General features: G+C 43.3%; 1 protein-coding gene across 18 annotated transcripts in view; it reads left to right on the top strand.

Annotated features, from left to right (window-relative positions):
* Nucleotides 1–17683, top strand: part of FRYL (FRY like transcription coactivator) — a 387434-nt gene that overhangs the window by 69660 nt on the left and 300091 nt on the right. For 5 of the 18 annotated variants that reach the window (XM_073583505.1, XM_073583500.1, XM_073583501.1 and 2 more), the window contains one exon: nt 4216–4343. The exons of 3 other annotated variants lie outside the window; for them this stretch is intronic. Coding sequence is in view for 9 of the 15 variants with exons in the window: in XM_073583493.1 (XP_073439594.1) it covers nt 10600–10804 (205 nt within the window). In the remaining 6 variants the exon portion in view is untranslated. Of the gene's footprint in view, nt 1–3580; nt 3601–4215; nt 4344–10050; nt 10805–17683 lie in introns of those variants that run through there. 10 more of the 18 variants (XM_073583493.1, XM_073583492.1, XM_073583490.1 and 7 more) reach the window with 5 other exon arrangements.

The following is a 17683-nucleotide window of genomic DNA, read 5'->3' as shown; positions in this document are numbered from 1 at the left end:
CGTCGGGGCGGTGGTATCTTTATTGCCTTCCACATTTAAATTTTGCGCTGCTGCTGTCTTAAGCGATGGGCGGCGCTTACCCATATTGATCTGCCGCCGGTGACGTCTGATGGTTCAGTGATGAGCCGTGATCTCATTCTGCACATACTCCACCTCTGACACCATTTTACTGAAGCTCGTTTCCCCGTGTGCCCTTCGTAGTTTTGCCGTCTCCCGTCTGATTCTATATTGTGCACATATACAAACATCTGTTACCAACTGTGTTCTGTGCGGATTTTGTGCTCTGCGCTGGCCCTGTGCTTTGCTCTGATCTCCTTTGCACAGACGTCCATGACCTGCAGGTGGAGTTGTTGTCAGTCTTATATCATTCTTGACTTTCTAGACTGAAATAAACAATATCCCATTGTAATGCTGTGTCTGTCAGATCTCTGCAATAGGGGGAAAACCCATAAAGTCTGTCCCAATTCATTTTTTTTTTTTTTTTTTTTTTTTTTTTGCAACACTAATAAAAGTTTGAATTTTTGACTCTTTTTATATTATGGCGGCTGCATCATTTTTACACTAGTTTTTTGCATTATTTATTTTTATTATTATTTGCACAGTAATGTTTCAGTACCCTGCTGGATCTTTTTTTTTTTTTCTTCCCTTTGAGCATTTGTAGTCTACAACATTTCAATCCCTATTAAAGTATGCTGCAATCAAAAGAAAAAGCTAATTTTATTTTGTATCAAATTGAACAAACATTGATAAATTTGGCACAGAGTCCACCAATAAAAACAGGAGGCTGAAAAATGACTTGCGGTAAATGGATTGTCAACTACTGGACCACCCTTAGTAATGGGTCCAGAAAAGTAAATTTATTCTCTCCTCTGTAGTCAGCGCGGGATCCGCTGCCTGTCTGCAGCTGTGAACATCTGGCGTTGGCATCGCCTGATTTCTGCAGTCTGATTGGCAGCAGCGGTCACAGTTTGCCTGAGCCAAGCAGGACGGTAGAATGCGTAAATTCCGGAAGGTGAATATAACTTTTTTTTTTTTCACCTCCCTGGGCCCATTAATGAGAGGGTTGTCCGGTAGTAGACAATCCTTTTTATAGGTTAAATATAACATAAATTGACACTTAATGGATTTGTCTCCTGATTGCACAATACAAAACTCGTTCAGTATTAAATATTCTTAGACCTGATGATTCCAGTGTACTTCTTTTGGAAATCCATGCCAGAATGGATGTATAATCCTTTATGTAAATGTCCGTGACTAATTATAAAATTAGTATTTTGAGTCTACCTCCTGGTAAAATGCTCCTCTCAATATCCGTATGATACCGTAATTTTGACCGAAATTTTCAAAGGCAGAACAGCAGCCTCATCAGGTCTGACAGAGCTTTTGTTGTATAGTGTATACAGTTTATATTGTGAAATCTGGTGACAGATCTTATATTTTTTTTTTTTTATAAAGAAACCTGATTTTTTTTTTTTTTTCAGGCAGAACTTGTCCTGTGAATCTTATTAATCTTGCACTTTCGTTACCAGGCTGATGTCTAATGAAATCATCACAAAGTTTATGGTTCTGGCCAGGGCTGTGGAGTCGGAGTCGTGGAGTCGGAGTCGGTGCTCATTTTGGTGGAGTCGGAGTTGGAGTCGGTATAAAATGGACCGACTCCGACTCCTAAAATATATAATAAATTGGGTACAGTAATTCAATGCAGGATGTGCTGAATATTTTTTCATAGGAGTTTGGGAAAGTTATGAAATGTCCTATAAATGTCTGTTCTATTCCTGATCTAAGGCTACATTCACACACAGCGTTTTTCCTGTGTTTTTTGAGGATACGTTTTTCAGCTGCAAAAGCTGATCATCTTTTTAAAAAACTGCATCACCTGAAAGGTTTTTGAGCTCATAGATAATGTTTTCAATAGCAAAAGCAGATTAGAAATCTGCTCTATCCATTTATCCATATCTGTCTATCCATATCGTATCTGTACCAAAAAGAATGAAAACCGGGTAGTACACCAATATATATTCTGTTCTATCTTGATTATTGGATCATAAAAATGATTAAATGTCTGAGGTTCACATTGTACTACAATAAATTTTTCATTTAAATATAAGCAATATGTGTGGGAGTCGGAGTCGGAGTTGGAGTCGGAGTCGGTGTAAGGGAAATTGAGGAGTCGGAGTCGCAGGTTTGGCTTACCGACTCCACAGCCCTGGTTCTGGCTATTTATAATGTACATGGTAGGATTGGGAAATGTCAGTACATTAATAAATGAAGGCGGTTCCAAATGCATGTACGAGCCCTGACAAATACAGGACACATTCACACCCCGCAGGGCAGCTCTTTGGTTCTGTACATTTCTGACACTGGTGTAATTGTTTGTGTTATTTCAACACTTCCAAGGAGTGCGACTCCTGCTCCGTGCCAAACACTGCATGCCGACACAACACCTATAGCTCTGATTTCTACACATTTGACTCCAAGATAAATATACACCGTATATTTTTTTAATCCATAATCTGACCGATAATGACATCTTAAGAGTACTCTAGCTACAGCGATTCCTGCAAACTAGATCTGCCAGCGAAAAAGTGATTTTTATATATATATATATATATATATATATATATATATATATATATATATTTCTAAAAAATTCTGTGTCGTTGAATACATAGTTTGTCGGAATTGCTGCAGCTAGCTGTACTTTTCATGTCATTATTGGTCATGTTCTTCCAGACTTAAGGGACTCTGTTGGGGTTAATGCCATCATGGTTTGGGCAGCATGAGTCTGATCAATGGTTTCAGGCTCCCTCTGATGGTGTAATCCTGCAGAAAATTTAGAGTCCTATATGAGCAAACCAGTGTTCGGACCACTATAGACATGAGTGAAGCGGGTTCAGTTGCACTGAATGAACTATTGAACAATTTAAAGGGAACCTGCCAGTTGAATCATTCTGCTAAAATCAAAAGGTGCTTCAGAGAAAACAATCTGAATATCCGCCCCGGTCGGCTTTTCCCTCCGCAGCTCTAGGTGATTGACAGATATCTTCCTATTTTCGTATATGGGGAAAAACCTGTTAATCAAATAGAGCGGTGCAGAGAGAGACCGGCAATGACATATCTTGGCTAGTCTCATCTCTTCCTTTTGGTTTCTGTCCAGATCTTCACTGTTTTTTCTCTATATACAAAATTGCATGAATTGGCTGATAGTTTCCTTTTTAAAAAAATATTAAAAAGTGGTTAAAGTGTATTTGTATTTGGGACAGAGCTTTATTGGTCATCGGCATATGGGGGGGCATCTTCTATAAATCACCCTGTCATGTGATATTAGTATGTCATACTCCACTAATTGGAATTTCCAATCATTCCCATCGTGTCACCTTTCCTGATGTGTCTGGTTTAGTAAATGACTTCTTTACCCATAGTAGAATTATTCTGGAGCATCTTTTCTCGGCCTTGTTTCCCGGTTCTCCTTCCCCCCTGGGCCATCACGCCTCTTGGGGAAATGGTAACACTGTTGTCATTTCTAGGAGGAATAACAGCGGAGCAACCACAACACAAAATTGTTGTTGAATAAGGAGTGGCGCCCAGTCCATCATTAAGGTGTGACATCACTTTAGACAGGATGTGTGGATTGTAGATGTGGCCTAGAGAGCTTTGATGAGTAACTTTGCACATACTTTCCTGTACTTGTGGTAGAGATCTTGAGTTACATCATGTCTCCTACTCCAGACACATGCCGTGACTCCTCCAGGAGTGCGCGGCCTGCCCATTGTAGCTGACATCACGTGTATCCCACCCAGTTTGGTCCTTTGGTTCTGCGGATGTGTGTGCCGGAGGTGTAGTGTGTACCCGCAGCGCTGTGCAGGAGTGTCGAGAAGTCAGCACATGCTAGGACTTTAGATGAACTTTTAGAGTGGGTTGTGTCTACCCGCATAATGCTGATGGATTATATTCTACTGCCGGCAGCTCTGAATGCACCATTTAATGTACGTAGGCTGTAGGACATAATGAAACAGAAAATCACTACAAGAAGAAGTAGAGCAAAGTATCTGCAAAGCTGCGCAGCAGTAGGTGCGGCTCCTGTAGATGTGGAGCGTTGCCTGTAGAGTAGGTATGTACAGACATCTATAGATTCTGTGACTTCGCCCTGGACCTGACTCCCTGAATACGGTCCATGTCCCTAATAATTGATGTATGTGTTCCTCTCCTTTCTAGCTGCTGCAGCTCACTGAGCTCTGATGCTTCCTCGCCTGGCTGCCTACTCAGCTCCACTGCTCAGGCTTCCCGATATTAAGATCGATGCACTGAGCTCCAGCACATCGCCGCCTCCTGACTGCAAGCATGTAAGCAGACTCTTCTTCATCACTTTCACATTAAAAGAAAATAAAGATAAACCTTGTTATTTGTCCATTTGTGTAAAATGTTCAGATTCCGTGACTTGCTTTTCAATCGTGTTCATGATCTATTGTCAGTGAATGAAATCCTTCTATCCTGAGGCTGAAAACTTGTACATGCTAAATAGTTACCTCTGTATGACATCTAGGTCTAGAGGTAACAGCAGGGATCCCTCTTGTCCTGATCCTTTGTCACATTGTATCAGGGTTGGCTCAGTGTAGCAGCTTGTTTTGCTCACAGGTTTGCCTAGGTTGTGCTCACCTTTTTCCCCCCAAGAACAGGATTAGGCCATTGGATTTTTCAGGGTTTTCTTTTCTACAAGCAGACAGGAATCCCAATCACAGATAGTAAATGGCAAACTAGAAAATGGTTAGGATTTGAAACAAATAGTATATGGTTATTAAGTGGTTTTCTGTGATCTAAAGATTGATGTACTGGCTGTAGAATGGGCTTATAAGTATTTGATTAGTGGGGGTCTGAATCAGCAGATGTGGTGGCTGTTGTCTTATGCCGACTGCCCTCTTCTTATGCAGGCGTCGTGGCGGCCCTCTTCTTGTGCAGGCGTCGTGGCGGCCCTCTTCTTGTGCAGGCGTCGTGGCGGCCCTCTTCTTATGCAGGCGTCGTGGCTGCCCTCTTCTTGTGCAGGCGTCGTGGCGGCCCTCTTCTTGTGCAGGCGTCGTGGCGGCCCTCTTCTTGTGCAGGCGTCGTGGCGGCCCTCTTCTTGTGCAGGCGTCGTGGCGGCCCTCTTCTTGTGCAGGCGTCGTGGCGGCCCTTCTGTATGCCTTGTTCTCGATTGTCCCTAATCAGCAGTACTAGGCATAACAACAATCATGTATGAGCTGCAATCCATGATAACCGGTGAGGGGCTTCTGGTTTCCCCCCTGACGTGCTGCTCATGGTCCATGGATGTGGTATCTGACTTGGTCAGACAGGAATTGGTAGCTTCTGGGGGTAGACCATCATCAATTTGTCTTTAGTCTTTAAAAAAAAAAAAAAAAACCTTTAGGATGAGTGCACACGCTGCGGATTCACCTGTGGATTTTTCCGCGCGGATTTGCAGGTAAAACCGCAAGTAAAGTGACCTGCGGATTTGCCAGCAATTTTCCCCTGCTGATTGACACCTGGACAATGGAACAGGTGTCAAACCGCTGTGGAATCCGCAGAAAGAACTGACATGCTGCGGATTTAAAACCGCAGCAAATCCGAGCGGAAAAATCCGCAGCATATGCACTGCGGATTTGAAATACCATTGGCTTACATGGTACTGTACAATGCCTGCGGATCTGCAGCAGAATCTGCAGCGTGTGCACATACCTTAAGCCTCATTTAAGTAGATATGGTTTTGCCCTAAGGGGATGCTCAAAAACTTCTACAGAAATTCTCTTGATTTTATCTGGAAGTGTCTTTCACCGCTGTGAAAATCTGGGTAATAACCAAGGCATACTTCAAAAGTTTCAAGCAACGATTAGGCTGGAGTTGCAGAACGGGTCATGAGAAAGTAATTCTCTGGTGTGACATTTCTGTGAAACTGCCTAATTGCAGAAGGGTCACTTGTGACCAAAAATCCAACTGATTATTTTTATTTTTTTGTGACCTTTTGGGTTTCAACGCCATGCCATTGTTAAGCATTACATTTGATCTTGATTTTGCGCTACCAAAGTCATCTTCTAGCTCTAGGCCTAATGTTCTCAGCACAGTATTGTCTCTGCTTGGCCTTCCTATCCATCTCCGTCAACTTTATTTCTTTTTTAATTATCTACCCCCTTATCATAACAATTATGTAGGTGAAGAGAAGGATCTGGCATGTCCGATTTCAGACTGCAGAACCAGAAACCTCTGCCAGACTGCCAAAGGAGACTGGTAGAAGCCCACCTGGCCAAACGCCCCTGTGTATGGGGAGTTGGGGAGAGATGTCTACTGGCTGAATGATCATTGTGACAGATATCTGTTTTATTTGGAGGTTTTTAGGTATTGAAACTGTTATTGAGGCTCTCATAGACTTACATTGAGAATGTCATTACTGGTCCGTACAGAAGATGCTGTGTGAGCTACCTAGCCAGAGCTGCAGTCACTTGGTGCAGAAGAGCATTGGTTCTGCGCTGGGAACGGGAGAAGGCAGCGATTGGTAAATATTTCAATATATGTAACGTATACATAATACCCAATTCTAAGGGAGTGCTACTTTAACAAATCACTATTTGGAAGCACTCAGCAGCTTGGTTTAGCTGCACATCTTGGTGTACTGTAAAACAGCTTGTTATGTCTGAATTACCGTCTGCCGCACAGATTATGGTGTCCCAGCTTCCAGTCTGTTTGTGGGAGTCAGTCGGTGATTGCAATTAATAACATCAACTTGTCCATTGTTCTCACCATCTTCTCTTTTTGCTTTAAATATGTAAATTCGGATCTGCCTGGAATTGCTTGCTAATACTGCGCTAATTACAATCGGACAAAAGGGAAGACTTTGCTTTGATTGTTCCGAGGCATCCTCCTTAGTGAGGATTTAGATACAGCCTTTCATCAATGAGAATACAGCTAATGACTTGACGGGATAAGTGGGAGCTTCTGATGACACCAGGCCTCATGTATGTTTCATTAGTTGCAGGAATGTAAATGAAAAATTGTCATATTGTCTGGTCCTTTTTATCACCCACCCAATGTTATTTTTCAGCTGAACCCTCATAATTAGCACATCTAATGTTGGACTAGTCTGTTGCTTCCTCGTCTACTGAATACCTAATTGTTGATGTGTTTCGTCTGATACGTCATACCAAAGTCTGGAGCATACAGTAGAGCACGTGCACTGCATACACTCCCACATGTTACGGGTCAGCCCCTTAGTCTGATCTCCGGGGTCTATTGCTGTATTTCTGTGTCTGGTGTTTTAGCATAGGGAAAAAAATGCATGATCCCTGTTCCGTTCTCGTGGCCAACTCTCTGGTGGTCCCTTCCGACTTTTATTTCTTTTTTTTGTAATGACATCACACTGCATCCACCTGGCCCCTGCAGTCAATCATTGGCTTCCAGTGGTGATGCTAGCAGAAGCTAGCTCAGGGCAGAGATTGTCTGCAGCCATCGTGTGAATGTAGGTGATGGATGTAAATAAAAATCAAAGTGAATTGATAAAGCATCAGCACTGAAGACAATTTGTTGTTTCTTCCCAAAGTTTTCAAACTCCTGGACATCTTACTGCTGGGCTGTCGAGGCATGTGCATACAGTGTCTTTTAGACCAGGGTTCCCCAACTCCAGTCCTCAAGGCCCACCAACAGATCAGATTTCCTTAGTATTGCTCAGGTGATAATTGCTTCATCTGTGCAATACAAAGGAAAGCCTGAAAACCTGATCTGTTGGTGGGCCTTGAGGACTGGAGTTGGGGAACCCTGTCGTAGACCATGGCGGCATACCTGTTGAGTTTCTTGGACAGAAGACGCTACAGGAAAAGGCCGGCTTGCGTTTTTCCTGAAATGTGTTTTTGGTTGTGTTTGCATCATCTTTGCTACCGGTGTCTTTTTTTTTTTTTTTTTCTCTTGTATGCATAAACTAGTTTGTTGTTTGGAGAATGGGTCATGTCAGTTCTTTTAGCCGCTTCATGGCTTTTTCGAAGCCTGAAGCTGTGCATATGTTCTGTCTTCTGAGCTTCATTTAATCGCAAGTCATTGTGACATTGCACTGCAGATGGTCGTTCTTCTCTGCATTTTGTAAGGGCTTTTTAGGCAAAATCCCCCTGAAAATGAAGTTGTGTGCGCGCACCCGGATAGGCTTCACCCATGTGTTACTGATTCATCTGTATTGGATATTTTAGGAGAAGATGGTGGATAAATCAGTGGTGACGTACAGTACATGCTAATATTACTTTTTTTCTCCTTACATATTATAAATGGATGCGATCAGGCTACTATATTGTGTCTCCTGATTGTTCCTATAACATCGAGTCGCGGTTGTAATAATTTCGCCGACCATTGCATATTGACAACTTTACATGGAGAACTTTTACTTTTCTGTGTAGTCCGTGTGGCTGAGACCCTGAAGGAGCTGTGAGATATGAAGACGGGACATTGAGGTGGGCACTGGCGAACTAGAGAGGGCCGTTTACCGACATAACATTTTTAGGACTCGGACTTGTACCTTTAGTTGTTTTTCGTAGTTTTTGTCCCACACGAAGTTACAATGAAGCCGGTTTCCTCGCCAGCGTTCACTTTCTTGTTCCAAGCCATTCTTCTGGGGCCGCTCCTTGCAGGGCAAAGGCTTTTACTAAATAAACACGTTTTCATTGATGCAAGATTTCTGTGCTTAAGAAATTTCATTAGCGGGGAGGATGATGACAGATGACAGCGGCACAATGTGTTTAGTCAGCCATGCTGAAATTCATTTTATGGTGAATATTTTTATGGTAGCCGTTCACAATAGACAGAAGGAGATTGGTGGTTGGACAAGCAATCATCTGGAGAATGATCGTTGCACCTTTTGGTCTCTGTTCACATATGCTTTTTTATTTTAGTATTTGCTCCATTATAGGAAATGGAATATAAATATAATACCCCCTTCATGTCTTACACCACTGCCACCTGACAGACCCTATTAACTTTGATGGCCTTTGTCTGGTTTCCAGTATGGTGTCTGGCGCTTTGTCAACTAAGGCTGACATTTCCCAATACCACTACGGGAGCCTTGGCTTTGATATGGATATTAAAGGGAAACTGTCACCATTTTTTTTTTCATGTCTGAACTAAGACTAGCACCTTAATCAGCATCTGTGCTGTATTCAATAAAGGGGTATATAACCCCCTAACGCCCCTTGTATAACCCCCCAAAAACATTTTGAAACTCTCCCGCACTCTATGTGAATCCTGCCTGTCCGGTTCAGTAAGCATCCTTGCTGAGACGTCTAGCTGTCGTCCTGGCTTCTGATCGCCGTCCTCCTGTTCTGATTGTCATGGATGACGTCTCCTGCGTCATCCACGTAGCCGGGCAAAATGTCACGCCTGCGCACTTTGACCTGCCCTACCACATAAGTGCGCAGGCGCCCTACTGCCGACAGAGCCCATAACACAAGTGCCCATGCGCCTGTATGTTTCAGCCTCTGCCCACAGGAGGGCAGAGTGTCGGAAATATTAACGAAAATGTACCTTTGTCCCTTACTGGGGTACATTTCTTGCAGTGCCACCTGACTGCTGGAAGATGCGCCACATTTAGTATGTGGTACATGCCTCCTAATGAGTTTGGCGTATATTACTCCGGCACCCTGGAGGAGCTGTTGGGTTTAGAGCTGGTGAATGTTTTAATATATCTTTAAAGGGGTATTTTCATCTCCAAGATCATAGCCCAATATGTAGTAGGTGTATAATATTAGCAAATATTTCCAATTAGAAATGAGGTATAGTTTTTCTGATTAGCTATTTCTCTTGCCTCATGTGCAGGCATTTCAGTAGCTCAGGTATACTATCCATAGTTACGACCACTGATATAGTGACTGCTAGTGGTCGTAACTATGGATACCTAAGGTCCTGCAATGCCTTCACATTGCCCTCCTGCCACAATTTTTTTTATTTTTGCTACTAATATGGTACTGCTTTTCCATGAGCGATTATTATCATACCTATACACTAATGTGATGGCAGCCACAAAGTGTTTTAGGGTTTGGATGTGATTTTTATCTTGGTGGGTTATTGGAGTAAGTTGTCCCTTGGCTTTGGTTGTGCTTCTTCATCCTCCGAGGCCTTAGGGGGAGCTCTGTACCCATGACCTAGGAGCTCTCAGTGTGTAGGCGATAAGACTTATCTCCTGCTGCAGACCATTACTCCTCCCTGCTCCCAGCCTTCAGGCCTTATCTAGCTCCAGCTAATAAGAAGTTCTCCAGGCACTTTGCCCTGTCTGCGTTGCTAATTTTGGTTATTTTGTGCAGTATGGAGGCTACAGGCAGTTATGGAGTTGCGGTGTTTTATGAAGCACATTGCAGTTATTTTATGAGTGTGTTATCTGCGGCTTTTATCAGTTTGTACAGTAAATACTGTGGAGGATCTGCTTCGTAACAGCTGGCTTGTTGACCTGTTCACGTCTGGCACCACCCAGGTTCACATGACATCACTATGTAAAGCAAGCCGGGTTAGTCCACCTTAATGTTATTTCAAGGAAGCTGTGCATACACCTAACCGTGCCCTGGCTGCGGGAGCGTTGTACATTAGCTGTCAGAGATGTGATGGGACATGGAGTTTTTAAAAAGGGTAGTAGTACCCTCCTCCTTTTCGGGTGAAGTGGTCTTGGATGTAGGAAGCACCTTGCGTGAAAGTGCCCCCAGGCTCCTGAGGATGAGAAGGGTGAGCCTGCTCTCTCTGGGACAGACCATTGACGAGGACCTCGAGACACATTTCCAGGTGCAGAACATGAACAGGCCAAAGAGGAGGCCTCTAGGTACGTTATACCTGTCCACTTTGGAGACCATGCCAGAATCATTGTATTTGTATGGGAGAACCATAATTTATTCAGATTGCATTGAAAGTTCATGATTTTGAGGATTAGATTGAGTCCTGACTCAGATTCTGTCATATTTGACGGGAAGTAAAGCACATCATTCTCAGAGGGACTACAAAGCCTGACTGTGTGTTATAAGTTAGCCTGGTCGGTCTTCAACCATTGGGGTCCATGATGTGGCATGCCGTCAATTTCTTTCTTTTTTTTTTTTTTCTTCTCTTATGACAGTGCATCTGACCTATTCTAATAACACTGGTGCACGGTACCTGCATTCTCCTAGGTATCGGTAGATGTAACATCACTATTTCCACTCGTCTCCTAATAGAGAAGTGAGAGGAGCCGGAATAATCCTGTAAAGTTTTATTCTGAGAATGACAAGTTAGGGCTCACTCATGTCCGTAGATCTCTGTTCGATCACGGACTGGCCATGGGTCTCCCGACCAGAGCATGGCCACTTGATATGTTTCCGTGAGGCTATCACACACTGGTCATGAGACCCATGGCCAGTCCATACATTACAGTCTGTGATCAGACCAAGATCACCAGATGTGCATGAGTCCTTACTCCTTACACTCTATATCAACTAACTTGTTGATTGCTGGGGATCTGACCACCAGGCCTCCCAGTGATCCTGATCATTGAGGTTCTGGAAACCCTGCTGCAGCCTCGTCTGGATTGGAACTGAGATGTGGATATGTAGCTGTGCCATCACTTATCAAATTAATGTTGTACAGTATCTGATTTTCTATGGCCGTCTCGTACACCATGAATGAAGTAGAGGCCGCACATGTGCAACACCACTTCATTCAAGACTGAGCCCTAGGGTCCTGATCTCATATGGAAGGGGGTGTATGGTGATGGCAAAGGTGTATGGTTGCTTATAGTCCGATAGGAACTTTACTTTCCTCTTTTACAGCTTTGTTTTTAGTCTTGTTTTGTGTTGTTTTGCACGTCTTGTATCCGGCCATAGATTTTCTTATAAATCATTTGCGTGCAGAAAACTGAGCGCAGGTCGGACTGAGATCTTCTCATGCTGAGCAAGTGAGGAAAAATACACCTTTTGTAAGCTCATCAATCAGCTGTATGTACACAGGGCTCTGGGAGGGAAGTGTTTGCTATAGGTGGATTTTAAGATCCAGATATAAATTAACATTTAACACCCTTGTTATCTTTTTATAAAATTACAAACAATGACACGCTGATCACTTATGTCACCTCCTTTCTAAAATTACATATTCTAAAAAAAGAAAGGGCTGTGCCAGGTTATACTAAGAGCTTCTACATGTGGACATCATCCGGAAAGTTGGCAAAAAGAAAAATCGTTTTATTTTTTTGTTGGATCCGTAGATTAATTTGATCACCAAGAACCAAGCGGTTGTGTCCCAGTGTTTTGGGTCTTGTAGTCTCAAGCGAAGAGAGCAACAATTTTTTTTTTTTTTGTGATACTTTCTTTTTTTCTTTTACGTTGTTATTTCATTTTTTTCTTTCACCCAATTTTTTTTTTAAAAATTGTTTGTTCATTATCAACTCCTGTTTAGATTAAACTGCCCAAAAAATGAGCACAGTGATGATTGACTACAAGGAACTGCTGCTGTATTGCTATCGGTGCCAGTAAAAGGGATAGATTAGAAAAAATTCATTTTATCATTGAGTCAGCCAGTGTAGAATTGTAAGATTTCGCTAATGAATTGAATTAAGTGTGCAAATAACTGGTTCGGTGACAATTGAATTGGGGATGAACTGCAGTACCAGACACAGCCCATACACAAAAGTGGCGCAATTTCTGGAAGAGACCCTTGTTTCACACAAGTGTATTAATAAACGTCCTGAAAACAGATCCGTAGTGCTGACATATTGAGTAAGTTTCATCAGAATATGATCAATATTGCATGTGTACCAGGCTGGAAGTGCACTGGGGGCGTGTCCATGCACTTGGAAGGAGTGATCCATGTGCACAGGTATCATATTGTGGAACCGTCCCCTACACAGCTTTACCAATGCACCCATGTGCAGAAAGGTGCTGCCAGGCTCCCCTTTAGTAACGCCTGCTACGACATTTGTCGTTTTCTATCTACAAAACGGATGAAAGAAGTTTGTGCTGAATATTCCTTACTTTTTATCTGTAATGCCAGAAAAAAAAAATCATTCACGTGCTGTCCTTAAACATTGCAATGTAGAGGAGAAGCTTGGTAATGTATTTATTTTTATACATGAAAAACGCTGATGAAACACTGATGGTAAAAACGGACCCCCTGACCAAATGCTGATAGTAAGGCTGTGTTCACACACAGCGGTTTTTTCGCGGATTTTCCCGCGGATTTGCCAAAAAATCCGCGGGAAAAACGTGAAAAAGCTTCCCATTCATTTCTAGGCATTTTGCACTTTTTGTGCACATTGATGTGTTTTTTACCGTGAAAAAAACACATCGCGGTAAAAAACGCAGCATGCTCATTAATTTTGCAGATTTTTTCCGCGTTTCTGGCTTGTTCAATGCTTTTTGAAAATGTGCAGGAAAAAATCGCATCAAAACCGCGACGAAAACGCGAAGACAAAAAAGGCGCGGTTTCTGGGAAGGGAGTCAGGTTTTTGAACAGAAATTTTCTGCTACGTGTGCCTAAAAACGTACCCCCTGACCAAAAGCTGATGGTAAAAACGTACCCCCTGACCAAACGCTGATGGTAAAAATGGACCCCCTGACCAAAAGCTGATGGTAAAAATGGACCCCCTGACCAAAAGCTGATGGTAAAAATGGACCCCCTGACCAAAAGCTGATGGTAAAAATGGACCCCCTGACCAAAAGCTGATGGTAAAAATGGACCCCCTGACCAAAAGCTGATGGTAAAAATGGACCCCCTGACCAAAAGCTGATGGTAAAAACGGACCCCCTGACCAAACGCTGATGGTAAAAACGGACGCCCTTACCAAACGCTGATGACATGCTTACCTTACCGTAATATGGCTTACTCAGGCCTTCCTTTCAGAGGCTAGGTTGATAATACGTTACCATCTAGTGAGCAGATCTGACATCTAATGGACCCTGTTCACTATGATGGGGTCTGCTGGATTTCCGTTGTCTGTCTTGCTTACTGTATTGTGTATCGGCAGCTTGAGCGTCGTCTTAGCCCTAAAATCAGTGGTGTCCATCATAGACGATCTTCGCTCTGTGAGTCCTGCTGGCTTCCATCTGGTTAGCTTACATAGAAAGTGATCAGTGAAGATGGCTGATACAGTGTGGAACTTTGTAGAAGCAATACATGGGTTCTATATTAGTAAAAAAAAAAAAAAGAGAATATACAGAAATGCTTCTGTTTCATCACACTGCCAATATGATCTGCCGTTGTACAGTGTTGACAGCTGGCAGAAATATATCGACAGATCAGCATGATGTGTATCGTCTAATGTATTCGGGTGTGAACGTTCTCCCACCGCAGAGACTTCTTTACTAAGTGCGCTGCTTCCTGTCTATCACCTTGATTGGTCTTGGCGGCCCACCTGTGATGTCAGAAATATCTGCTGCTTCCTGCATTAGAAAAGCGGCTCAAAAATGGAAAATAAATGTGTTTGCCGAAAAGCTGCATCCACAGAACGCTTTTGTTTACACTGTAGAAATCCATAGACTTGGCTACTAATCCCATGTAATTTAGAAATGTGATGTGCACATGAAAACTGGGAATGCAGCTGAGCGAAGCAAGATAATCTGGCCAGAAATTAACTGGCTGATTGCATAAATCCATTTCTGGACCCGCAGATTTGTATCAGTGGCCATTCATTGCAGTGTGCGCGATCTGTCCTTCTGTCTCTCCATGGGCTTTAAGACCAAAAGCATGAGGACACAACAAAAACCCTTCATGTGAGCATGTAGGGCATCCCACTCTAGTTACTAATGTTACCCAGTAAAGCCACTGCCAGCCAGGCATGTCCTTTTCAGGGGCCACTTCAGATAAAATGTGGTATAACGTGGCGCTCACTTAGATCACTGGCTAATCTTGTTACACAAAGATAGGTCAAGTCCGTCAGACGCTCCGTTCAGGCTCACACAGATGGATCCTGACTAGGGGACCCCTTTGTGACGTCTGGTAGAGCAAACAGACAGGGCTTGTCTTCATGAGATCTCCCCTTTTAATATAAAATTTGTCCCAATTTGTTGAATTTAGAAGGATATGATATTTTGGAGCATAGCTGCTAGAATTTTTCAGTCCTGAGAGGGTCAAGTAGCCACACTTGTGAGAGAAGCTGGCTCACACTAGCCATTATGGTTCTTCTCCAAAAAGGAGTTTGTTGGCAGGGCTGACGAGCAGCTGAGTTTAAGTTACTACTCCATTATTTTTCCACACTTCAACGCCTCCATGATTGGTCATTATTTAGTGATAACCAATGTTATTCCCAGACATTTGTAAGTAAGGGTATTGGTGCAGCAGGAAGATGCCTAGTATAAGGGACAAGAGAGGCAACTAGTTTTCTGTCACCACTACAACACCTTGGTTATATTTTTAAAGCACCACTGCATCGTTTTATTGTTTTATGTTACCGCTGGAGTGGTGCGACTAATCGCAGCTCCCTGCCCCTTATACCCACCAGCTGCCTTCTTTATATTTATTGGCACCACTCCAGTCGGTCTCCAGCAGTTTGTCGGATCGCTCCAGTGTTTGCTGGGCCATCCAGAAGTTATTTCTCAGTGCAAGTCTATGAGAGCCAGAACAAGGCTCTCATAGACGTACACTGAAAGCTTTTGACCGTTACCTCTGACTTCCTGTCAACCAGAAGTTGCAGTCACAAGATGGCTGATCAGAACCGAAGCGGAATCAGGAACAGCTGTAGACAGTGGCTGATGACTATAATACTAGGAGCAGGAAACTTATATTAATGGCACCACTCCAGCCAGAGCTGCGTCACCACCCGGGTCGTGTCGGGGACATCGGCACGCTATGGGGCCTGTGAGTCGGGACCACCGCACTCCCCCATCGTGCTATATAAACTGTTTGAAATACTTGACTCTCCCTGTTCCTCCGCAGCTCTGTTTTCTTCCGCATCTGTGATGTCTCAGGGCAGAGAGCCCGATGACGTCACTACAGCGCTCTGTTATGATTGGGTCACTGAGGAGGAAAGCAAGACCAAGCTAAGCCGCAGAAAACCAGAGAGGTTGGTAACTAAGCGGATTGAAGACCCCTGATCCTATCCACACAACTAGTAGTAGCCGTGGAGCGTACCTACGATGCCCTAGACGCCTCGGCACAGCCGGAGAGCTAAATAAGCCTAAAGCAAGAAAGGGGAAATCTAAACTGCCCCAGAGCAGACCCCAAAGGAATAGATGGCCCCCAAACATATATTGTCGGTGAGACAAGATGAAAACACAAACGCAGATAGGAAAATAGACTGAGCAAACGATGGGACCCACACTAACTAGACAGGACAGGACAGGAAAGACCCTGTCTGCAATCACGCAAAAAACCCTGCAAAAATTGTCCAACATGTCTGATAGAAAAATACTGAAGTCGCACGACTTCGCCCACTATATCAGCACTCTGGTATATTCTGAAAGCAGAGCAAAAAGAGGCCAATCTAATAAGGGACAAAAACAAACTGACACAAGCAGTAACATATGGATAGAAATTCAGCACAGCCACAGCCGGAGCTGGCTGACCACACAAAACTGAAATAGACAAAACCAGATCAAATGTGAACAATAGCAAAAGAACACTTAGCTGAGCATGCAGGGACAGAGCTGGAAACTAAGACCTGAGGAGGCAGGAAAAAATCACCAGCAGGGATAGAGGGAGTCGGCTGTCTTATATCCAGTCAGAAACTCCAGATCTCCAATCGTCCTCCTCATTATCAGGTGGCAAGCCTCTGTTAATCAGATCAGCTCCATTACCTCCAGTAACCACCAGAGGGAGCCCAGAAAGAGAACTCGCAACCCCTCTGTCAATATAACCAGCTCCACTACCTTCACTAGTAACCAGAGGTAAGCCAGAAAGCGAATTCACAACAGTGCTCCCTCTGTGCTGAGCAGTGCAGAGTCAAAAGACGGTGAAGAGACAAGAGCTACAGCCAGCAAGGAACAAGGAGAGGAGTATTTGATTATTTTTTATGTATGGAGCAATATATGGGGCCCATTATATACTGTATGAAGCATTATACGGGGCCCCTTCTGTATGGAGCCCATTATTGTGTATGGAGGAGTATGTGGTGCTCATAATATTGTATGGAGGACTGTACTGTCTGGTTTAAAATAAGTCTGCAGTCCCTCAGTGTGCTGTGCGCTGCAAGTATTTGCCAGTTTCTGAGCTATTTTAGAATTTACAATAGATGTCACTCATGTAATGTAAGAAGTAGAATCTTTAGCTTTGTGCTATACATATATTTCTCTGCTGTATCTGTGCATCATGAATCGTACAGAGTGATGGTAACATCTTATCTTTCAATATGGTGTAGTACATCTGTGAACTCGTGATTGTATCATCAATGAAATGTAGATCCTAACACGAGCAGCACTCATGTTGCCCCATATAAGGACACTGCCACCACCATGTTTCACTGTAGGCACCATTCATTTGGAAAAATTAAATTTAGAAAAATGCCTAGTGCATTCAAGTGAGACATGGTGGTGGCCGTGTCATTATGTGGGGCTGCATGAGTGCTGCTCGGGTTGGGAGCTACATTTTAATGATATTATGAATTAATTGAAAGAGTATGCTACCATCAGTTCGTGTCTTTTGGTAGTCGTGCATTTTTCCAACATGACAATGAACCAAATCGCATCTGTTGCACTGCTGGAAAAAAAAAAAAGTGAAAGTGATTTTGGCCTCGCAGTCTTTAGGC

This window comes from Dendrobates tinctorius, unplaced genomic scaffold, assembly GCF_039654945.1.
Source record: "Dendrobates tinctorius isolate UK_male_01 unplaced genomic scaffold, ASM3965494v1 ptg000079l, whole genome shotgun sequence".
NCBI classification, from domain to species: Eukaryota; Metazoa; Chordata; class Amphibia; order Anura; family Dendrobatidae; genus Dendrobates; species Dendrobates tinctorius.
The sequence above is the reverse complement of the archived record's forward strand: the minus strand, read 5'-3'. Positions and strand labels throughout refer to the sequence as shown.